General features: G+C 48.2%; 1 protein-coding gene across 1 annotated transcript in view; it reads left to right on the plus strand.

Moving 5' to 3' along the window:
- The window catches only part of SMYD2 (SET and MYND domain containing 2), a 76,125-nt gene that overhangs the window by 30,996 nt on the left and 20,972 nt on the right, over positions 1-24,157 (plus strand). Inside the window, exons 3-6 of the mRNA XM_063919080.1 lie at positions 14,613-14,723; positions 17,958-18,018; positions 19,470-19,594; positions 22,938-23,005. Of these exons, the coding sequence (XP_063775150.1) occupies positions 14,613-14,723; positions 17,958-18,018; positions 19,470-19,594; positions 22,938-23,005 (365 nt within the window). The remainder of the gene's footprint in view (positions 1-14,612; positions 14,724-17,957; positions 18,019-19,469; positions 19,595-22,937; positions 23,006-24,157) is intronic.

Here is a 24,157-nt window from a genome sequence, read left to right on the forward strand (position 1 = left end):
CCCTTTTAACTGAGGTCTGGAGGAGGGGCATAGAGGGAGGAGCCAGTTCACACCCATTGAAAAGTCTTAAGAGTGCCCATGGCTACTGCGGAACCGTCTATACCCCATGGTCATGAAGTGGACCCCAGCATCCTCTATGGACTAGGAGAAAAGGATTTACCGGCAGGTATTAAAATCCTGTTTTGTTTTGTTTTGTTTTTGGTGTCGTTTTCTCCGTACAGTGATGGGGAACCCCAATTAGTGCGCCGTGTCCCCTCGCATGGCTCGCTTCGCTCGCCATGTTTCGGGCAAGGTGCCTCGCTGCGCTCGGCACAGGTTACTATTCCCAATCGTAGTCCGCGTGGATCGTTAAGTATGAAAAAGTTCAAAAAAAATAAAAAGTGAAAAACTTAGGATGACCTTTTGACCTTTCTACCTAGAGACCCTTATATAGTGTGGCAGATGCTCAATTAGCTGAGTGATATCATTCAGGTGCTTGAAAGGGAGGGGTATTTCTAAGCAAGAAAAAAAAAGACTTTAAACCTACCGGTAAATCTTTTTCTCCTAGTTTGTAGAGGATGCTGGGGACTCCGTAAGGACCATGGGGTATAGACGACACCGCAGGAGACATGGGCACTGTAAAGCTTTAGAATGGGTGTGCACTGGCTCCTCCCTCTATGCCCCTCCTCCAGACCTCAGTTAGGACTGTGCCCAGAAGAGACTGACAATACGAGGAAAAGGATTTTGTTATCTAAGGGCGAGATACATACCAGCCCACACCATACACACCGTACAACGTGGTATACAATAACCAGTTAACAGTATGAATAGAACAGCATCAGCCAGAGGCCGATCTCAACTGTAACTTAACCCTTAAGTATGCAATAATTATATACAAGTCTTGCAGAGTTTCCGCACTGGGACGGGCGCCCAGCATCCTCTACGGACTAGGAGAAAAAGATTTACCGGTAGGGTTAAAATCTTATTTTCTCTTACGTCCTAGAGGATGCTGGGGACTCCGTAAGGACCATGGGGTTTATACCAAAGCTCCCAAATGGGCGGGAGAGTGCGGATGACTCTGCAGCACCGACTGAGCAAACACGAGGTCCTCATCAGCCAGGGTATCAAACTTATAGAATTTTTCAAAAGTGTTTGAACCCGACCAAGTAGCTGCTCCGCAAAATTGTAATGCCGAGATGCCTCGGGCATCCGCCCAAGAAGAGCCCACCTTCCTAGTGGAATGGGCCTTTACTGAATTTGGTACCGGCAAATCCGCCGTAAAATGAACCTCCTGAATCGTGTTACCGAACCAGCTAGCAATAGTCTGCTTAGAAGCAGGAGCGCCAACCTTGTTGGCTGCCTACAGGACAAACAGTGCACCTGTTTTCCTAACCGTAGCTGTTCTGGCTAAATAAAACTTTAAGGCCCTGACTACAATAAGGGGCCTGGAATTCTCCTAGTCACCCGTAGCCACAGGCACCACAATAGGTTGGTTTACATGCAATAACGAAACCACTTTAGGCAGACCTTGAGGACGAGTCCTCAACTCTGCTCGATCCGCATGGAAAAGAGACAAGGCCGCCAACTCGGACACCCACCTCGCAGATGCCAAGGCCAATAACATGACCACTTTCCAAGTGAGAATTTAACTGTTTGAAGCGGTTCAAACCATTGTGACTTAAGGAAACTTAACACCACGTTAAGGTCCCATGGTGCCACTGGGGGCACAAAAAGAGGTTGGATGTGTAACGCTCTTTTTACCAAAGTCTGGACTTCTGTGAGAGAAGCCAATTCCTTCTGAAAGAATATGGATAAGGTAGAAATCTGCACCTTAATTGAGCCTAACTTTAGGCCCATATCCACTCCTGTCTGTAGAAAATGGAGAAAACGTCCTAGTTGGAAATCCTCAGTGGGAACATCCTTGGCTTCACACCAAGACACACATTTTCTCCAGAGACGGTGATAGTGCTTCGCCGTAACATCTTTTCTAGCTTTTAATAAGAGTAGGAACGACCTCCTCTGAAATACCCTTTTCAGCTAGGATTTGGTGTTCAACCGCCATGCCGTCAAACGTAACCGCTGTAAGTTTTGGAACACATACGGCCCCTGTAGCAGCAGGTTCTCCCTGTGAGGAAGGGGCCACAGATCTTCTGAGAGCAGTCCCTGAAGATCTGCATACCAGACCCTTCGAGGCCAATCTGGAACAATGAGTATCGTCTGCACTCTTGTTTGTCATATGATTCTCAATATTTTTGAGATGAGAGGAAGTGGAGGGAGCACATAGACCGACTGAACACCCACGGTGTCACCAGGGCGTCCACCGCCGCTGCCTGAGGGTCCCTCGACCTGGAACAATACGTCCGCATCTTCCTGTTGAGGCGTGATGCCCTCATGTCTATATGAGGAAGTTCTCAACGATTTATCACCACTGTAAAGACTTCCTGATGAAGTCCCCACTCTCCTAGATGGAGATTGTGTCCTCTGTAATGAAGGCCTCTGACAGAGCGCTTACATGATTTTTCGCCCAGCGAAGAATCCTGGTGGCTTCTGCCATTTCTGCTCTGCTTTTTGTCCCGCCCTGGCGGTTCACCTGCGTCACTGCCACGACGTTGTCTGACTGGATCAGAACAGGCAGGATTGCGAAGAAAATTCTTCGCTTGTTTGAGGCTGTTGGAAATGGCCCTCAATTTCAGCACACTGATGTGTAGGTAAGCCTCTTGGCCTGACCATATTTTCTGAACATTGTTTCCCTGTGTGACTGCTCCCCATCCTTGGAGGCTCGCGTCCGTGGTCGCAAGAACCCAATCTTGAATGCTGAACCTGCGACCCTCTAGAAGGTGAGCACTCTGGAGCCACCATAGGGGAGAGAGAGAGAGAGACCCTGGCCCGGGGGAACCGGGCTCCGATGTATGTGCCGGTGGGACCCTGACCACTTGTCCAGAAGGTCCCACCGAAAGGTCCGTGTGGAATGGCCTCGTAGGCCGCCACCATCCTTCCTAATAAATGAGTGCATTGATGAATTGACACTCCTGTTGTCTCTGACCATGTTCCAGAGTACTTGGGCTTTTTCCTCTGGGAGAAAACCCTTTTGTTTTTGTTTTGTTTTTTTTGTTTTTTTATGTGTCCAGAATCATGTCCAAAAACGGCAGTCGTGTTGGAACCAACTGTGACGTTGGTAGATTTAGGATCCCGCCGTGTTGTTGTAGTATTCTCAGGGAGAGAGATACGCTTTGTAACAATTTTCCCCTTGAACTCGCCTTTACCAGGAGATCGTAAGTATGGGATAAATGTGACGCCTTGCTTACGCAGGAGCACCATCATGTCCGCCATTAACTTGTCGGACGTGGGAATAACAATCCTGTACAGCGAATCTCAGGTACGCCTGATGAGGAGGATAAATGGGGACATGAAGGTATGCATCCTTTATGTCAAGTGACACCATAAAACCTCCCCTTCCAGGCTGAAGATCACTGCCCGGAGAGATTCCATCTCGAATTTGAACCTTTTCAGATATAGGTTCAGGGATTTTAGATTCAGAATGGGCCTGACCGAGCCATCCGGTTTCGGGACCACAAAAAAAGCTTGAATAAAACCCCTTCCCCTGTAGAAGGGGAACCTTGATAATCACATACTGATGATACAGTTTCTGTATGGCAGCTGCCACTGTTTCCCTCTATGAGGAGTAAACTGGCAAGACTGATTTGAAAAATCGGCGAGGAGGCACATCTTCGAATTCTAATTTGCATCCCTGGGATACAATTTCTACCGCCCAAGGATCCAAGTCCGACTGAACCCAGACTTGTCTGAAGAGTCGAAGACGTGCCCCCACCGGCGCGGACTCCCTCAACGGAGCCCCCACGTCATGTAGTGGATTTAGTAGAGGACGGGGTGGACTTTTGTCCCTGGGAAATAGCCGTAGCTGGTGTTCTTTTCCCTCTACTTCCACCTCTGGTGAGGAAGGAAGAGCCCCGACCCTTTCTGAACTTATGCGACCGAAGGGACTGCATATGATATTGCCGTGTTTTCTTTTCCTGTGGGGGAACATAAGGCAAAAGAGTAGATTTACCCGTGGTCGCTGTGGTTATCAGATCCGCGAGGCCCTCCCCAAATAAAACTTCACCTTTGTAAGGCAAAGTCTTTTTTGAAACCGCATATCGGTCCCTTGGCAGGTCCACAGGGACCCTCTAACAGAAATCTCCATGGCATTGGCTCTTGAACCCAACAGCCCAATATCACTCGCAGCTTCTCTCATATATTATGCTGCGTCTTTAATGTGACCCAACGTCACCAAAGTGGTATCTTTATCTAGGGTGTCAATGTCAGATGACAAGTTATCTGCCCACGCTGCAACTGCGCTACCCACCCATGCCAACGCTACTGCCGGCCTTAGTAGGGCACCGGTATGTATAAATTGATTTTAAGGTAGTTTCCTGTCTGCAACCAGCAGGACTCTTAAGGGCTGCCGTATCAGGGGATGGTAGCGCCCCCCTTTTTCGACAAGCGCGTAAATGCCTTGTCCACCGTGGTTGAGTAATCCCACCGTAACCTGTCCTGGGAGTGGAAAGGTTACGCCCTAATATTTTCTTGGGAATCTGCAGTTTCTTATCTGGAGTCTCCCAAGCTTTTCCAAACAGGGCGATCAGCTCGCGAGATGGGGGAAAAGTTACCTCAGGATTCTTTTCCTTAAACCTACCGACCTTTGTGTCAGAGACAGAGAGGTCCTCAGTGATATGCAAAACATCTTTAATTGCTACAATCCTATATTGAATACACTTGGCCACCCTTGGGTGCAACTTCGCATCATCACCGTCGACACTGGAATCAGACTCCGTGTCGGTATTGGTGTCTACTACCTGTGAAAAGGGACGTTTCTGCGACCCCGTAGGGCCCTGTGACACAGTAAAAGCTATGGATTGACTCCCTGCTTTAATCCTTGGACTCAGCTTTGTCCAAACTTTGTAATAAAGTCACATTAGCATTTAAAACATTCCACATATTCATCCATTCAGGTGTCGGCGGTGCCGACGGAGACACCACAATCATCTGCTCAGCCTCCTCCCTAGATGAGCCTTCCACCTCAGACATGTCGACACAGACGTATTGACATCCCCACACACACACACACACACACACACACACACACACACACAGGGATACCTAATATAATGGGGACTGACCCACCATAAGGCCCTTAGGAGAGACAGAGAGTATGCCAGCACACACCCAGCGCCACTGTATACTGAGACAAAAATCCCAGTCTTTCAGCGCTTTTTATTACAAGTGTAAAACACCACATATTTGCGCCAAATAAATGTGCCCCCCCCCCCCTCATTTTGACCCTCTCTGTTAACTAACAGCAGGGGAGAGTCCGGGGCCGCTTCTCTGTATGCTGAGGAGAAAAAATGGCGCTGGTTAGTGCTGGAGGAAACAAGCTCCGCCCCCCGACGGCGGGCTTCGTTCCCGCTCTAAATCTTTATACTGGCGGGGGATTCGGAAATATATAGCCTTTATAGTGTATATAAGTACTTTGCCAGTGTTATGTGAGGTAAATTAATGCTGCCCAGGGCGCCCCCCCCTGCGCCCTGCACCCTTACTGTGGTGCCTGTCTGTGTGAGCTAGGAGCAATGGCGCGCAGCGTTACCACTGCGCGTTACCTCATGAAGATCTGAAGTCTTCTGCCGCCTTTGAAGTCTTCTTTCTTCTTATACTCGCCCGGCTTCTATCTTCCGGCTCTGTGAGGAGGACGGCGGCGCGGCTCTGGGACGAACCCCAGGGTGAGACCTGTGTTCCGACTCCCTCTGGAGCTAATGGTGTCCAGTAACCTAAGAAGCAGAGCCTATCATTTAAGTAGGTCTGATTCTCTCTCCTCAGTCCCACGATGCAGGGAGCCTGTTGCCAGCAGTGCTCCCTGAAAATAATAAACCTAACAAAAGCTTTTCAGAGAAACTCAGGAGAGCTCCCCTGCAGTGCATCCTGTCTCCACTGGGCACAAGATCTAACTGAGGTCTGGAGGAGGGGCATAGAGGGAGGAGCCAGTGCACACCCATTCTAAAGCTTTACAGTGCCCATGTCTCCTGCGGAGCCGTCTATACCCCATGGTCCTTACGGAGTCCCCAGCATCCTCTAGGACGTAAGAGAAAAAGGCATTTGGTAACCCCCAACACCCTGAATGATAACCGTAACCAGATGTAAATCCCACACAATATTAGAATTCAGAGATCTTGGTTACATATATTTGCGCAAATGTATGAATAAGCCCCAAAGCCGCATCAAGGCATCTCTGTATATTTGGGGTCCCTAGCGCTATATCTAGGTGCAGGGTGGGGCACCCAAAAACACCGGCATAAGCCACAAAGCCCAGGGCAGCATACCGGTGAAAAAACTATAGTGTTAATAAATTAGTGTTAGGAAGCCGAATCTATAAAGAAGGTGATACAAAAATTAGATGTAATTAAAATGGAGAAACAGTATTAAAGAAATTAGTGTGTGAAAAGTGTTAATAGAATGTAAAGGTATACCACACTAAAGCCATCCAGCTCAGCCAGTCCAGAGGCACCACACCTCACACCTCCATTACCCCAATCTGGGTCTATGATTAACCAGCAAGGAGCCACATGATAATGTCTCCTTACTACAATATGTCTAAGTGTGGCATACCTTTACATTCTATTAACACTTTTTTCACACACTAATTTCTTTAACACTATTTCTCTTACGTCCTAGAGCATGCTGGGGTCCATATTAGTACCATGGGGTATAGACTGGTCCACCAGGAGCCATTGGCACTTTAAGAGTTTAATAGTGTGGGCTGGCTCCTCCCTCTATGCCCCTCCTACCAGACTCAGTTTAGAAAATGTGCCCGGAGGAGCCGGTCACAGCTAGGGGAGCTCTACCGAGCTTCTTTAGAAAAAAGTTATATTTTTATTTTCAGAGTTTTTTTGTTTTCACAGGGAGGCTGCTGGCGATAGCCTCCCTGCAGCGAGGGACTGAGGGGGGGGGGAGCAGTGTCCGCCCTGCGGGGTCTTGAGCCACTGCTCCCGCTGACTGAACACTGGCTTCAGAGGGGTCTGTTGCGCCCCGCCACAGGGGAACGCTCACCACGGCAGCCGGCCGCCACTCCCTTGGGAGCTGAAGAGGGGGCGAGTGAGTCACTGTCCCCCCTTGGGGGGGGAGGGGGGGACAGTGTGAAGAAGGCGGCCTTAGGGTGAAGGAGCGTGGTTTCACCCGCGGATCCAGGCCAGCGCAACTCCTCCGGCCGGTACAATCTGTTGGTGAGCGGGAAGACAGCGCCATTGAGGGGGCGGAGCTTCTCAGAGCGGACCAAGCAGCGTTCAGCGCCATTTTCCTCCTGCCTGCACTCACTACAAGTGGAACCAGGTCCCTCCCAGAGCAATCTCCAGCTGTCTGTACGGTACCAAGGGGGTTGTAGAAGGGGGGGGGGGAGGCTGTATACAGGCTGTGTCACCTATTAAGGGACGCAGCCAGCGCTGGTTAGGGTCTCCCTATACCTTTGATAGCGCGGTGTGTGGGATGGCTCCAATCTCTGTGTCTCTCTGCCATTCTTGGGGGGGGGAACTCTGTCTTCATAATACCCTGTGTGTCTGTGGGGTGTTTTAAGTGTGTGTGCATCATGTCCAGGGTCACTTTCATATGCTGCAGAGGATATGTCTTCCCAGGAAGACTCCATTCCATGTAATCAGGACTGCACTGTTTTAGCACAGATCCCAGCTAGAGAGCCAGAATGGTTAGTCTCTCTGAGGGGGACTATTTCTCAGATTTCTGATAGAGTTTCTAGGACTGAGCATACCACTCAGGTCCTCCTGTCTTCTATGGTTGTATGGTCTGATACTGCCTCCTCGGGGTACCCTGCGGTACTTTCTCACAAACGTGCATTTGCAATTATGCAGGATAACACGGACACCAACTGATGGAGACAGTGATGGGGATGTGTCAAGGGGGACAGCATCACTTGCCAAGGGGGTGCAGTTGATGAATGAGGCTGTTAGGGATGTTTTACACATTTCGGGCACAACTCCGGAACAGGTGGAGGAGGCCTTCTTCACAGATCATAAGAAGATCCCCCTCATTTTCCCGGCATCCAAAGAACTGAATGCCATCTTTGCAAAGGCATGGGAAACTCCGGAAAATAAATTCCAGATTCCCAAGAGGGTCTTGGTGGTTTTTCCCTTTCCAGAGGAAGATAGGAAGAGATGGGAGTCTCCACCGATCGTAGACGCCTCTGTCTCCAGTCTGTCCAAACAGGTGGTATTACCGGTCCCGGGGTCTACTGCGTTGAAGGACCCGGCAGATCGCAAGGTACATGCTACACTGAAATCCATTTACACGGCTTCGGGGGCTATGTTGCAGCCTACTATAGCCTGTACTTGGATTGCTAAAGCTATTGCCAGGTGGTCGATCACTCTGCAGGAGGAATCGACTACGCTGGACAAAGGTGACGTTGATTTGTTTTTACGTAATATTCGGGATTCTGCAGGGTTCCTGGTGGATTCCATGAAGGACCTGGGTTCCATGGCTGCGGGGATCTCCTCCATGTCTGTTTCGGCTCGCAGGGGTCTCTGGCTGCGCAACTGGTTTGCGGACGAGGAATGCAGGAAGTGTGTGGAGGGCCTCTCCACAGCACCAAGGATCTTCACCAAGGTGATGGCGGAGATGATGGTTCTCCTCTGCAAACAGGGGGTGAACATAGTTCCATATCTGGACGATCTCCTGATCAAGGTGTCGTCCAGGGAGAGGCTGTTGCGATCCATCGTGCTCACGACACAGCTGCTCAGGAAACACGGTTGGATCCTAAATCTTCCAAAGTCTCACCTGGAGCCGACGAGGCGGCTGTCTTTCCTGGGAATGATCCTCGACACGGAAGTGCAGCGGGTGTTTCTCCCGGTGGAGAAAGCGTTGGTGATTCGAACTATGGCCCGGGATGTCCTACGACCTACCCGGGTATCGGTTCATCAATGCATACGTCTTCTGGGGAAGATGGTTGCCGCCTACGAGGCTCTGCAGTACGGCAGGTTTCATGCTCGACCTTTTCAACTGGATCTCTTGGACCAGTGGTCAGGCTCTCGCCTACACATGCACAAGAGGATATGCCTGTCTCCGAAAGTCAGGATTTCACTCCTCTGGTGGCTGCAACTTTCACACCTTCTGGAAGGGCGAAGGTTCGAAATTCAAGACTGGATCCTTGTAACCACAGATGCAAGTCTAAGAGGTTGGGGAGCAGTCGCTCTGGGGAAAACCTTTCAGGGAAGTTGGTCGGACCAAGAGTCTCTCCTCCCGATTAAACATCCTGGAGCTCAGGGCAGTGTACAACGCCCTTCTGCAGGCAGCACACCTTCTACAACATCGGGCTGTTCAGGTGCAGTCGGACAATGTAACCACAGTGGCCTACATAAATCGACAAGGCGGAACGAAGAGCAGGGCTGCCATGGCAGTGGTGTCAAAGATCCTCACCTGGGCAGAAAGGCACGCGGTGGTGATGTCGGCAATCTTCATTCCGGGCGTAGACAACTGGGAAGCAGACTTCCTCAGCAGACACGATCTCCATCCAGGGGAGTGGGGCCTCCACCCGGAGGTGTTCGAGGAGGTAACCGGTTGGTTGGGGGTTCCTCACATAGACATGATGGCCTCTCGCCTCAACAAGAAGCTACGGAGGTACTGTTCCAAGTCAAGAGACCCACAGGCAGGGGCGGTGGACGCACTGGTGACACCGTGGGTGTTCAGGTCGGTGTATGTGTTCCCTCCTCTTCCTCTGATACCAAAGGTTCTTCAGCTCGTCAGAAGAACAAAGGTTCTGGCAATCCTCATTGCTCTGGACTGGCCAAGGAGGGCTTGGTACGCGGATCTGCTGGATCTTCTGCTGGAAGATCCACGGCCTTTACCTCTTTGAGAGGATCTGCTTCTGCAGGGGCCGTTCGCTTATCAAGACTTACCGCGGCTACGTTTGACGGCATATCGGTTGAACGCCAAATCTTAGCTCGGAAGGGTATCCCGAGTGAGGTCATTCCTACCCTGATACAGGCCAGGAAGGGGGTAACTTCTAAGCATTACCATAGCATTTGGAAGAAATATGTTTCTTGGTGTGAGGCCAAGAAGTTTCCGGCGGTGGAGTTTCAACTTGGACGTTTTCTCCTTTTCCTGCAAGCAGGGGTGGATATGGGACTGAGACCGGGCTCTATCAAGGTTCAGATCTCTGCTTTGTCCATCTTTGGCTGTTCTTCCTGAAGTTCAGACGTTTTTGAAAGGGGTTCTGCACTTCCAGCCTCCCTTTGTGGCACCTACGGCGCCTTGGGATCTGGATGTGGTGTTGCAGTTCCTACAATCTGCTTGGTTTGAGCCTCTACAGGAGGCTGATCTCAAGTTTCTCACGTAGAAGGCGGTCACCTTGTTGGCCTTGGCTTCTGCCCGACGTGTGTCGGAATTGGGGGCTTTATCTTGGAAAAACCCCTATCTGATCTTCCGTGAAGATAGGATGGAACTTAAGACTCGTCCACAGTTCCTGCCTAAGGTTGTATCAGCTTTCCATATCAACCAGCCTATTGTGGTGCTAGTGGCTACTGACTCCTCAATTACTTCAAAGGCTTTGGATGTTGTGAGGACTTTGAAGATCTACGTGAAGAGGACGGCTCGTCATAGGAAAAGTGACTCTCTGTTTGTCCTCTATGATCCCAAGAAACTTGGATGTCCTGCTTCTAAGCAGTCGATTTCACGCTTGATCAGGTTCACTATCCAGCATGCTTATTCCACGGCAGTACTGCCGTGTCCGAAATCGCTCAAGGCCCACTCTACTCGTAAAGTGGGCTCTTCCTGGGCGGCTGCCCGGGGTATCTCGGCGATACAACTCTGCCGAGCAGCTACTTGGTCTGGGTCGAACACGTTTGCCAAGTTTTACAAGTTCGATACTTTGGCCTCTGATGACCTCAAGTTTGGTCAGGCAGTGTTGCAGGAGCCTCTGCGCTCTCCCTCCCGTGCTGGGAGCTTTGGTACATCCCCATGGTACTAATATGGACCCCAGCATCCTCCAGGACGTAAGAGAAAATAGGATTTTTGTTACCTACCGGTAAATCCTTTTCTCGTAGTCCGTAGAGGATGCTGGGCGCCCGCCCAGCGCTTCGTTTTCCTGCATTGGCTTATGGTTCAGTGTTACCTGGTTCCTAGGTAAGTTCTGCATTATTTACTTTTTCAGCTGTTGCTGAGTTGTTCCGGCATGTTGGCCGGATTTTCATGTTTGTGTGAGCTGGTATGAATCTCGCCACTATCTGTGTAATTCCTTCTCTCGAAGTATGTTGTCTCCTCGGGCACAGTTTCTAGACTGAGTCTGGTAGGAGGGGCATAGAGGGAGGAGCCAGCCCACACTATTAAACTCTTAAAGTGCCAATGGCTCCTGGTGGACCCGTCTATAACCCATGGTACTAATATGGACCCGAGCATCCTCTACGGACTACGAGAAAAGAATTTACCGGTAGGTAACCAAAATCCTATTTTTTTTCTGACCTAGAGACCCTGTCGACCTAGTTACTGTCGACCAATAGTGGTCGACCTAGTTACTGTCAACCTACCTGTAGAGACCGGATCCCCACCCAGCTTAACCCTAACCCAAAGTCACACCCTACCTGTAAAAATGCATTTGCATGGTGAGGAATTGGACTCACACTGCTCTCTTCCATTTCAGATTTATCATATCCTCCATCTGCCGTATCGCTTACTTCACGTCTCTCATTTCCATCCAGTCTTTAATTTCCTCCCAGCCTCTTTGCTACCTTCAACACACTTCTCCCCTGTGTTATTGACTGTGCCACCAATTTCACTATGCTATACATCAAATGACCCTACCCCATCAGTCCCCTCCTGCCCACCTTCACCCATCTCTAACTGCCTGTCCTCCTTCTCCTTTGCCACAAGGGATGAAGTTGGAGACCCTCTCTCACCTCCCCCCACATACATGCTCTCTTGATCCACCACCTCCACTCCCTCTCTTCCAATGCCTGCTCACACCGTGTCCTCTAGTTCAACCTATCCCACTCATTCTGTACCATCCCCTCCTCCAAGCATGCATCATCAAAAACACTTTCAATAGACCCATGTTCTCTCTCCAACTACCTATCACTCTCCTTGACTCTGTCTCAAATCTTAGAGCACCTCCCCAATTTACTCTCACCCTATTCCCTTATTGGTCCACTTGAATCTGGTTTCCTCTGCCTCCATCCACAGAAACTACTCTTACCAGGGTGACTAATTATCTACTTACAGCCAAATCTAAGGGTAATTTCTCTCTGTTCGTCCTCCTGGACCTCTCTGTGGCCTTTGTTACTGTGGACCATGTTCTCCTCCTTAAAACCCTCTAGTCCCTCCCGTCTCTGTGACGATGCTCTTTCTTGATTGACCTCCTACCTCTCAAAAGTTCCTTCTGTCTCTTCCTCTGACCACACCTCTCCTTGTCAGTGTTACCAAGAGTATATTCTTTTGGGCATTTTCCATGTGCACTTACCACCTTGGAGATCGCATTGGTTAATTTGTCCACCAATAACCACATACGCACTGATGGCACCCACACTTACCTCTCCTCCCCAGACATCTCTTCTTCCATTCTCACTCATGTCTCTCCGTCATGTCCTCCTGGCTGTCCCATTGCTTTCTCAAGTTCTGTATGTCTAAAACTGAATTCATTGTAACCCAACTATTGTGTGTCATCCTGCCCCCTCTGCAGACTGCCTTACTGGTTCTCCTTCCACCACAGAGTACAGTATAAACTCCACACCCCCACTTATAAAGCCTGGGGGGGCTCCATTCTCCCCTCCATCCCTGTCCTCATTCCTGGCTATGCTACCTCCTGTCCCCTCTGCTCCTCCACTGACTGTCACCCCACCTGAGCCCTGGTCACCTGCATCCAGGATTACTCCCGTGCTGCCCCTCTACTTATCAGACTTTCTGCAGGCCTCCACATCTTCCAATGATCCTTAAACACTCACCTCTTCACTAAAGTCTATCTGCCCTGATTATCACTCACTACTCTGCTCCCATGATCACTCACCTACCCTCTCTCCCCCCGTTCACCTTCCTCTTTACCCCCGCCCTCCCTCTTGGACTGTATTCTCCCTCACCGTCTCTTACTAGCACTGTTACCAGTATGCCTTGTTCCCCGTCTCCCTCTTCCCTGCCAGCGACTCAGACCCAGTCTGCCTCCCACTTGTGAGTGCAGACTCATTGAGTGCTGTTTTGTTTCTTACTCCTGTAAGTCACCATTGCTCGCTTCTGCAGTGCCTGTAAGGGTACCCCATGACATAAGCCTTGTTCTTTGGAATGCATTACACCCTGAGGTGACACAAGTGACATTCTAATGCACTAATATAAGCCACGCTAATTGAAGCGTTCACATCTAGCCTGATATAGTATTTTTATTAATTTTTTGTTTTAGTTTAGAGTAAAAGTGAAGCGATGAATCATATATGAAATTTCAGAAGCTGGTCACTTTGTCTTCAACTCTGCGTGATCCTGCCTGAGGATAAGTTTTAATTAGCAATGCCTACAGGGGGAAATCTAATTCAGCCATAAATTGGGTATTTAATTTTTTTTCCCTCCCTGGCTAAAACCTTCTCCAAAGTTCTTCTAAACTTGTAGATTTAAAATTAAAAATGGAAGATGTACGAGGGATTCTTTGTGCAAGAACACATTACTAGATAAAGTTGAAGTTTTTGCTGTGGTCCATGGGGGGTCATTCCGAGTTGATCGCTCGCTAGCTACTTTTAGCAGCCGTGCAAATGCATAGTCACCGCCCATTTGGGAGTGTATTTTCACTTGGCAGAAGTGCGAACGCCCGTGCAGCAGAGCGCTTGCAAAAACATTTTGTGCAAAACAAGACCAGGCCTGAACTTGCTCTTCGTGTGTGATTATTCTAATGTTGAAGGGACTGATTTTGACGTCACACACCCGCCCAGTGAACGCCCAGCCACGCCTGCATTTTCCCTGGCGCGCCTGCGTTTTTCCAAACACTCCCTGAAAACGGTCAGTTGACACCCAGTAACGCCCCCTTCCTGTCAATCTTCTAGCGGCCGCTAGTGCGAATGAAAACGTCGCTAGAACCTGTGCAAAACCACAAAGGCCTTTTGTATCCGTACGTCGTGCGTGCGCATTGCGGTGCATGCGCAGAAATGCTGTTTTGTAGCCTGATCGCTGCGAACAACGGCAGCTAGCGATCAACTTGGAATGACCCCCCCCATGTCTCACAGCCTTAAATGAGCAGATTACATGTAAAGTAACATGAAAGCGTCACCGTGAAGGGTTGGGTTGTTGCGTCGTTTTAAAATGAACTAGCAGCCAAACAGCAGTTGGATTTGGATCTTAGGGTAAACGTTCAGCCAATCAGCAGTTGGATTCGGATCTTAGGGTAAACGTTCAGCCAATCAGCAGTTAGATTCGGATCTTAGGGTAAACGTTCAGCCAATCAGCAGTTAGATTCGGATCTTAGGGTAAACGTTCTCCCTTACAGCGGGTTGTAGGAGCTCATCCTTTTGTGTCAGACCTTATTTGTAAAGGAAACGTATTTCACTTGACCTTTGTCTGCAGAGAAGATAACTGCATCCTTGTTTTAATGGCTGTGCCGTGTTTTTCTGACCATGCAGAAAGGAGACTGGCCGATGCACAAGCTGGAATGCTCCGCAATGTGCTCTTCTGGACAGAACTGGAACCCCTCGGAGACTGTAAGACTCACGGCGCGGATACTGGCCAAACAGGTGAGGCCGGGGAGGAAGCCGGTGTTTGCTGTGATGCGAGACAATGATTTATCTTTTTATGGCATGGTGCCGGATTCTGTTTAGCTGTATACGGATGGAACACGTGGGTGGCCGTGCGCCCACGTCCTGTGCTGGCCATTACGTTAGCATGATGTTCCGCCTTGTAGATGTCTTGGCACTGTGGCATGAGATTGCTCTGCAGTGTGCTGCAGATTGCAGAGGAAGTAACGCCCGGTAACAGCCATACCTGTTGCACAAGTACACACACATTTGCCCAAATGTATAGTATAGCTGCAGTTGTGTTGCTGTAGCGGGAAGCGGCGTTCTCTCCTCCGTCTGTAGCTTCTTCTTTCCCAGTGTGCTGCTAAATTGCTTCTCATTAACTAATATAATTAGCGGCTTTAGGTGCCGGATTTAAGGGGTGATAATATTTAATACCAAACCCTCTTGGCTTTTAAAAGTCTATCATGTTTATAAATGGTTATACGCTTCTCTAGTGACTGGTGCAAGGGTGATCGCCAAGTGAGACCTGACTACTGCACAAGGCTCTCCTATACCTCTTCCAGACATAGGGCCTAATTCAGACCTGATCGTAGATGTGCTAAATTTATCACATTTATTTATTTATTAACAGTTTCTTATATAGCGCAGCAAATTCCGTTGCTCTTTACAATTGGACACAATGATAAAACTAAACTGGGTAATAACAGACAGTCATAGAGGTAGGAAGGCCCTGCTCGTAAGCTTACAATCTATAGGGAAATAGGCATTGATACACAAGGAAAAGCACTATCTATTGCATATCTGTCCATTGGATTGCAGAGGTTCTAGGTGGGCTGCATAATATCACATTACAGCAATGATGAACCCTATGTGAGGATATGTGTGGACTGTACAGTAGGGATATAATTGGATAGGAAAGCTTATGAAGGATGAGTGAGCGGTTCTGGAATGTGATAAGCTGCCTGAAGAGGTGAGTTTTCAGGGAACGCTTGAAGGTTTGGAGACTAGAGGAAAGTCTTATTGTGCGTGGGAGGGGATTCCACAAAGTGGGTGCAGCCCGATGAAAGTCCTGCAATCGTGAGTGGGAGCGAGTAATGAGTGTGGATGAGAGACGTAGATCTTGTGCAGAGCGGAGAGGTCGGGTTGGGAGATATTATGAGATGAGAGAAGTGATGTACGTTGGTGGAATTAGGGTAATGGCCTTGTGTGTCAGTAAAAGTATTTTATATTGAATACGGTAGAATACAGGTAACCAATGGAGGGACTGACAGAGCGGATCTGCAGACGATGAACGTCTAGCGAGGAAGATTAGCCTCGCAGCTGTATTCAGAATGGATTGTAGTGGTGAGAGCCTATGTTTGGGAAGACCGGTTAGGAGACTATTGCAATAATCAATGCGGGAGATGATGAGAGCGTGGATTAGAGTGTTTGCAGTGTCTTGTGTAAGATAAGGTTGTACTTTGGATATGTTTCTTAGATGAATGTGACATGATTTAGAGACAGATTGAATGTGGGGAACAAAGGACAGTTCAGAGCCAGGAATGACACCTAGGCAGCGAGCTTGTGGGGTAGGGATGATTGCTGAGTTGTCGAGCACATCTACGATCAGTCACACAGACATGCGGGGGGACGCCCAGCACAGGGCTAGCCCGCCCCGCATGTCAAGCCTGACCCCCCCCCCCCCCCCCCCCCTGCACAAGTACAAAAGCATTGCGCGCTGGCAGGGAGCTACCCGTCGCTGTGCTGGTTGCAGCGGCTGCGTGTGACGTCACGCAGCTGCCGCAGCCCGCCCCCCGTGCAGTCCTGGCACGACTGCGTTGCCCAGACCGCACCCCCTATACGGCGCACGTGCAGTGCACAGCCGATCACACAGCACCGATCAGGTGTGAATTAGGCCCATAATCCAAGAAGCCGGGGGGGGGGGTTTCTGGCGCACTTGTATGGACCCAGGTCCTGCTTAAGTCTGAAAGGGTCTGACCTGTGATGACGGTCCCGGGTCCGCAACTCTGCAACCGACCAGGGTTATTCCTGGGACTTGCAACCCGGCTCAGTGTCCCGGCTTGTGTACGTCTTGATGACCCGGGTCATGCCTAAAAGAAATTAATCGGCGGGAACAGTAGCGCTTGGAGATCCTCTCCAAGTGTCCACTGTAAGCCAGAAGAGCCGGGTCCGCGGTGTGAAGGGTAACGCCCGGGTGTCTCCTGGAGGCAAGTACAGAAAACCCTGGCTTCAACCCGTGCTCATTGTCCCTGGTCTGAGGGGTATTACAGACGTAAGGGGCCTGCAGATAACCTCGCCAAATTGTCATACATTTATCGTTTAGATTTTCTACATACCTCACAACGGGGAGCGGCAACATCATAACGAAGGTGTGGCCACACTCGGGTGCCGACCGTTACAAGTGTGCCGACATGGCGTCAGGAAAGCCCTGAAATCTGTACTGTCCCACCTAAATCACCGCTGTTGGGAGACATGTGGTAGAAGTCCGGGCATATTGCTTTCAAGGTCATCTTTTACATGCAGATTAACCCCTGAAGAGTTAGAACGGGTTTCTGAGGCTCTGCAGGATAGTGTCGAAGTCTGATGATTTTTTATTTTTTTATTTTCAAATCTTTTGACGACAGTAAAGGGATACGGCCGGTGTAGCCGGCCCGCCCTGAGCGTTCTGTGAGATCATAAAGGGAACGTCTATTGCTGCACAAACAAATGATCTTTCATAGCCCAGAACTGGCTGGCATGCGTCGGCAATGGCGAGCTTGCAGGAATAGATAAACACTATATACTTTTTGAAAGCTTAATATGCAAAATCCAGTCCTCTTAACCTCAGCTGCTGGGCCACCTGCAAACCCATATTTAATGGCCAAGATTACAAAGTAGTGGCCCCAGGCCAACAGCTGAGCCGCACGTTTCTACTCCGTCAACAGCGAGCGGATTCACTTACCTCAAAGTGCCACTTGCAAGCCTGCCTTATTTGGATGCACGAGAAACGAATGTAAATGACATATTTAAATAAACCCTGCTATTTTTCTGATCATACAGATGGGCCACGTTCGGAATACAACCTCATGGCAATATGGTTTTAAAAGAAGAAGAAATAAAAAAAATCCCAGTAACTTTTTTTTTTTTGCAAGCGACCACCACACTGCATTGTAATTAGAACCGGTAGTCTCTGCCTGCGCGCTCCGCCTCGTACTTACGGTGTCAATTAATGAGGGTCTCTTTACATCCTAGAAAACGCAGACGGAAAGAACCCCGTCGGAGAGAATGCTGACGGTGAAGGAGTTTGAATCTCGTAAGATTATATAATATAATATCTTTTTTTGCGAGGGACTATGTGTGTGTGTGACGTCTGATTCATGACTCAATTGATGAAATTCAGCCATAGTTCTCTCGCACAGCCCCCGGTAGTACGGACAGCGTTCCGGTCTGTGCAGTTGCGGAACTAGGCGCCTTCTCCCACTCCTGCGCTGTGGCTGAGTACCATGGATCATTATAGAGATATAGAAGTTATAATTAAGGTATTTTACACTTCTGAGAAGTACGTTATAGACTTTGAGGGGTTAATTCAATTAGGAGTGCGGGGAGGCGATTTGCTGGTGTAACGGCATAGAAAGGCCGCCAGCAGCACCGCAGTTCACACCCCTCGCTGCCTAGCCTTGCCCTGGATTTGTGTATTGCAGCACTATGGGACTGTAAACAAAAATTCACGAGTCTGGCGGTACCGTACGTCACACTTACTCGCGGGCACGACTGTGTTGCACAAATTGATTTGACCCCTATATGTCAATGCCGGGACACTTGTTGGGTACTCAAAGTAAAAATCTTATACCGTGCGCATTTAGCACCAGCTGGACTCTTTGGGGTAAATTTACTAAGATGGGAGTTCTATTTAAGATGGGATTTGTCCATAGCAACCAACCAGATTCCAGGTATTATCTTCTAGAAGGTGATAGATAAATGAGAATTAGAATCTGATTGGTTGCTATGGGCAACATCCCATCTTAAATAGAAGTCCCATCTTAGTAAATTTACCTCTAGGTCTTCATCCTAGTTAGTAGTAATTTGATTTGATTTATTAGTCGTAGTCTTTAAAGGGACAATATTCTCCATAATGACTTCTACATAATTAACCGTTTTATTATCCACCAGGCCGGATATACCTGGCTAACCGCAGGCTGTTCATAGGTCAGCGTTTACCACATCACTGACCTCTCCCGTAACCTATAGCAGTGGTTCTCAACCTCATCCCTCAGTTACCCTCAACAGGTCATGTTTTCAGGATTTCAGTCTGGGTGACCAAAGACATCAACAGAACATGACCTGTTTGGAGTATGTGAGGCCTGGAGGCCTGGCCTGATCTGTGGTATTGTTAGAGTAAGGATTTCGGAGACTTATTAACAGCTGAGGAAGCTGCTCAGCGATGTTGAGAGACATATTAGGGTGTATTTACTAATATTACCCCAGTATTGCCTTGTCTGTCCGTCTCCGGTGACGCAGTAGCCAGTGTTCTGCACTCGCGTCTCACCAGTGTATCCGTTCACGATGCTGCTGGTGCATAGTCTACGTCCTTAGGTAAACGTGTTCAGTACAGATAGGTTCCCCCTTGTCCGTCGTGTCTCCTGTCCTGAAATCTGCTCCTATGACTCCACCGCAGGTCCCGAGAAGGCGTCCTTTTATTCCGTGTACATGTTGTCTGGTCATTGCCACACGTGACACATAATGTATCCGCTTCTATCTCCACAGACCTTGACAAGCTTGACAATGAAAAGAAAGAGCTGATCCAGAACGATATCGCTGCCTTGCATCACTTCTACTCCAAGAGTATGCACTATTGTGACAACGCAGCTCTGGAAGTTCTCTTTGCACAGGTAACGGCCCCTGTACAAGGTTCAAATTTACACTCATTGGGAAGGTTTTTTTTTTTATAAAAAAACGAATAATCTGATTATTGTTTAAAAATGCCATTAATTTTACCACCTGTGCCCTCACAGGTCACTCTGTAATGCACAGCCAGTCACGTGGTAGCAACTCAAATGCATGAAAGCTTACAGGCATGGTCAAGGGGTTCAGTTGTTGTTGTTCAGAACAAACACCAGAATGGGGGAAGAAATGTAATCTAAGTGACTTTGACCTTGGAATGATTGTTGGTGGCAGATTTGGGGGGTAGGTTGAATAACTTGGTAACTGTGAAAGATACGCAAAACCACAAATCCAGTAAGCAAAAGGGATCATGGCCACTTACCGTACTCCACTCCAAAGCACCCGTTTACTGCCGCTCACATCAGTATTGGGTGTATGTGGAACCTTGCAGAGCATGTTTTCTGCCAGTGACAGGGTGAGGCTAACGGTAGGGATGCTCCATGTGCCAGATTTATCGGGATTGTACCGGATTTTGGGTATGTGCCCCAGCTCCTGGTAATAGTGGAGCAGAGAGGGTGGTTTAGTCACTCCGTGGCCAGCAGGGTACAAAAAACGGTTATGGTTCAGTGGGTCGACACCAAATGGCCAACATGGTCAAAAGGTAGACAAGGAAATAGTCGACACATTAAAAAGTTGACAGGAGTTTTTGATGGTTTTTTTTGGTGTTATATTTTACCTTTCAGCACGTGAAACCCCAATTAGCGCACTGCGTCCCCTTGCATGGCTCTCTTTGCTCGCCATACTTTGGGCAAGGGGGGTGATTCAGACCTGGTCATAGATGTGCTAAATTTAGCACATTTACAATCCGCTTCCCTGACATGCGGGGGGACGCACAGCACAGGCCTAGTCCGCCCCGCGTGTCAGTCCCTACCCCATCGTACATGTACAAAAGCATTGCACAGCGGCGATGCTTTTGTACTGTAGGAGTAGCTCCCAGCCAGCGCAGCTCCTGTTGCTGCCCTGTTGCTGCCCGGTTCGCGGTGGCTGTGTGACCTCCCAACAGTCCTGGCAACGCAGGTGTGCCCCCTAAATGGCGACTTAATGCCTCCGGTCCGCCCAGCGACTGCCTCTGCCCGTCAATCAGGCAGAGGCGATCGCCGCTGGGCTACGACAGCCGTCGGCTGTCTGCCATGCCGAACATGCACAGCATCGATCAGGCCTGAATTAGCCTCACGGTGCCTCTCTCTGCTCGGCACAGGCTACTATTCCCGATCTTGGTCCATGTGGATGGAAAAGTATGAAAAAGCTGGAAAAAATGAACATGTGAAAAAAACAAAAATCTCATGTCGATCATTTGGTGTCGACCTACTGACCCTACCTTTTTACTGTCAACCTATAATCTAGATACCGTAGGAAACAAACCCTGGGCCTACAGCAGCAGCAGGAAGAGTGTCAGGCAAACACTCCTGGCCAAGCTGGAGAGAGTGACCAGGATGGAGTACGGGAGCCGTATGGGGAAAAAGAAGCGGTTACAGTACCGCTAGTCGGGATCCCGGAGGTAACCATACAGACGCCGGAATCCCGACTAGCGGTGAAATGCCGCCGCCGGAATACCGGCACCACAGGCTATTCTCCCTCTGTGGGTCTCCACGACACCCATGGAGGGAGAATATATCCTGTGGCGAGCGAATTGAGCTGCCATGCCCGCAGCATGGCGACGGCAGCAAGCTGCATCCCGGCCGCCGGTATTTCATACTGAACCCAGGGAAAAGACTAAACGCAACCAGAAGCTTATCAAGCAAGTGTTATCTCCTTGCGATGTCCAAGCAGGGTCCCCGGCAGTAGTCACATATAGTGGCAGATGCTCAATTATCTTAGTGATATCATTCAGGTGCTTATACAATGCAGACACAGACATATATAGTGGCAGATGCTCAATTATCTTAGTGATGTCATTCAGGTGCTTGAAAGGGAGGGGTATTTCTAAGCAAGAAAAAAAGGCATTTTGTTTCCCCCAGCACCCTGAATGATAACAGTAACCAGATTTAAATCCCACACAATATCTTAGAATTCAGAGATCTCTGTTACATATATCTGCGCAAATGTATGTATAAACCCCCAAGCCGCGTCAAGGTCTCGCTGTATATATTGGGGGTCCCTAGCACTATATCTAGGTGCAGGGTGTGCCACCCCAAAAATCAGCATAAGCCAGAAAGCCCAAGGCAGCATACCAGTGAAAAAACTATAGTGTTAATAAATTAGTGTAAGGAAGCCGAAGCTATAAAGTGATACAAAAATCAGATGTAATTAAAATAAGAAATAGTGTTAAAGAAATTAGTGTGTGAAAAGTGTTAATAGAGTGTAAGGGTATACCACACTACAGCCATCCAGATCAGTGTTAGCGTCAGGCAGCTCTAGGTATGGGGGAGTGAATATCCTCAGAGAGAGATAGATATATATATATATATATATATATATATATATATATGTGTGTGTGTATATATGTGTGTATATATATATATATATATATATATATATATATATATATATATATATATATATATGTGTGTGTAGAAAGGAATGACACAGCGCCACTTGTGAGGTAGGTTCTCAGTAAAACATGAAAAATAAAATTGCTAAAAAACACACATAACCTTGTTAAAAGGTGTCTGCCGACCCTTAAGAATGCAATCCTGGTACAGTACTGCTGGGAAAGGATAAAAATGGGGGGATAAGGGTACCGGCGACTAGTGTTGTTTAAAATGCAATAGTTAAAAATAGATTTAAAAGCCAAAAAATATATAATAATACAAACGAGCTTTAATATCACATAAAAGCGGATCACAACATAAAACGTACTTCAAAATATTGATAAAAGCATATAAACATAAAAGGTCTTTGTAAAAGGTAAGGAATTCTGACTTAGCTTTTAAAAATAGGCAAGGGAGTCACTACAGGGAGTCCAACGCGTTTCGTCACAACTGACTTCTTCAAAGGGTCATATATATATATTCGCATATGCTTAAGGTGCGTACACACTGGCTGATCTGATCTATTGAACGACTGTTACTGGTCCGCCTGCCAGGGTGTACCAGCGATACGTCTGTGAACGACATGTACCGCAGCCGGACACTTCACTGCCACCTTACAGCTACTGTGTGTTCCGTATAAGTAAAATAATGATTTTTTTTTGTTAAAAAGTAAATATCTAACATCTGATGCATTTTTTTTTCATTAAAACTGCACATTTTATAGAAAAGAGAAAAGTATTCCTGTAATCTGCAATATTAGAGTAACAGGAGGATTATGGAATACATTGATCGCTGCTAATCTCTCTTTCTATCCCCCTAGGTGAACTGTAACGGCTTTACCATTGAAGACGAGGAGCTGTCGCACATAGGATCAGCCATCTTCCCGGAGTAGGTTACTTTGCCCCTGTACCCCGTGTAATTGGTGGCTGTGCTGCGTTTTCATTCAAACCTGTTTTCAGGCATTTTCCGGTCGAGAAAGTTAGACCCTAAAAAGTTCAATTAAAATTATTTTACATGCATACAAGTGTCAGGGTGCAATTGTGTTCCCCCAGAATCCTCTGCAAGAGACGCTCCGTCCAGCCACGTGCACCTTTGTGTTAGGAATTAAACTGATGTCTGATTGCCGCAATGCTGTTCTACTAGAACACTAGGAAACTAAGGAGGAGATTGTAGCTCATAATGTTATACACTGTGGTTGCTATGGGCAACAATTCCACTTGTCCCACTTTGGAAGGTTGCTAAGTCTCCCCTTTGGTTGCTGTGGGTTACAGCATATTTTTGCCATTGTTGGCAGTTTTCAGAAACGTCTTAGTTCACGCAGAAGCTGCTGTAAATCTTACTGGCGGTGGTGGAATTGCACAGCTAAATCTCGCGTCTTATTACATATACCCTATTGTATATATTCCCCTATATTCCTGAGTTTTCTCCCCACCACTGTTAGAACACCTTATGGAAAGTGTCCCCTTATTAATGTTATACGTATTTAGGGGAATGAAGTCTGGTCCAGGGCAGCTCACTTACAGCTGTTTGGAAACATGTTTGCACACCTATGCAAAAGTTTGTGGTTGCTACGGGTTATAGCAGACCGTTGCACTGTGCACCATGCCTTACTGTGGCGTTGTTTAGTAGGACATATGGCGCTGTGCTAGGTTACGGGCGGAGATGGGAGGATTAGATGTAATCTGCGGACAAGCAGCATAATTCTTTCCTGCCTCTCTCAGATGCTTTTACTTTCAGATGTCTGAGCATTACTGTGCGTATTATATTCCCCACATTATTCCTTGGTGACCTCTGCTGTATATGGCATTTAGACAATGGCAATGTGGAGGGGGGGGGTTACAGGATCTTATCCATAGAAGCATCTGTGCCTTTGTTGTATCATTACGTTCCACGTTATAATGCATACGGCTTAGGCGACATGTGCCGATCTCCTGTATTTGTAGACCAGGTAAATGAAGGGTTAATTGGGAGACTTGTTGCATTTCACCGTTTCGGTCTCACCAGCCGGTTGGTGACTGACGGACTAACCCGGATCCTTGT

The sequence above is a fragment of the Pseudophryne corroboree genome, chromosome 4 (genome assembly GCF_028390025.1).
Source record: "Pseudophryne corroboree isolate aPseCor3 chromosome 4, aPseCor3.hap2, whole genome shotgun sequence".
In the NCBI taxonomy this organism is placed as follows: domain Eukaryota; kingdom Metazoa; phylum Chordata; class Amphibia; order Anura; family Myobatrachidae; genus Pseudophryne; species Pseudophryne corroboree.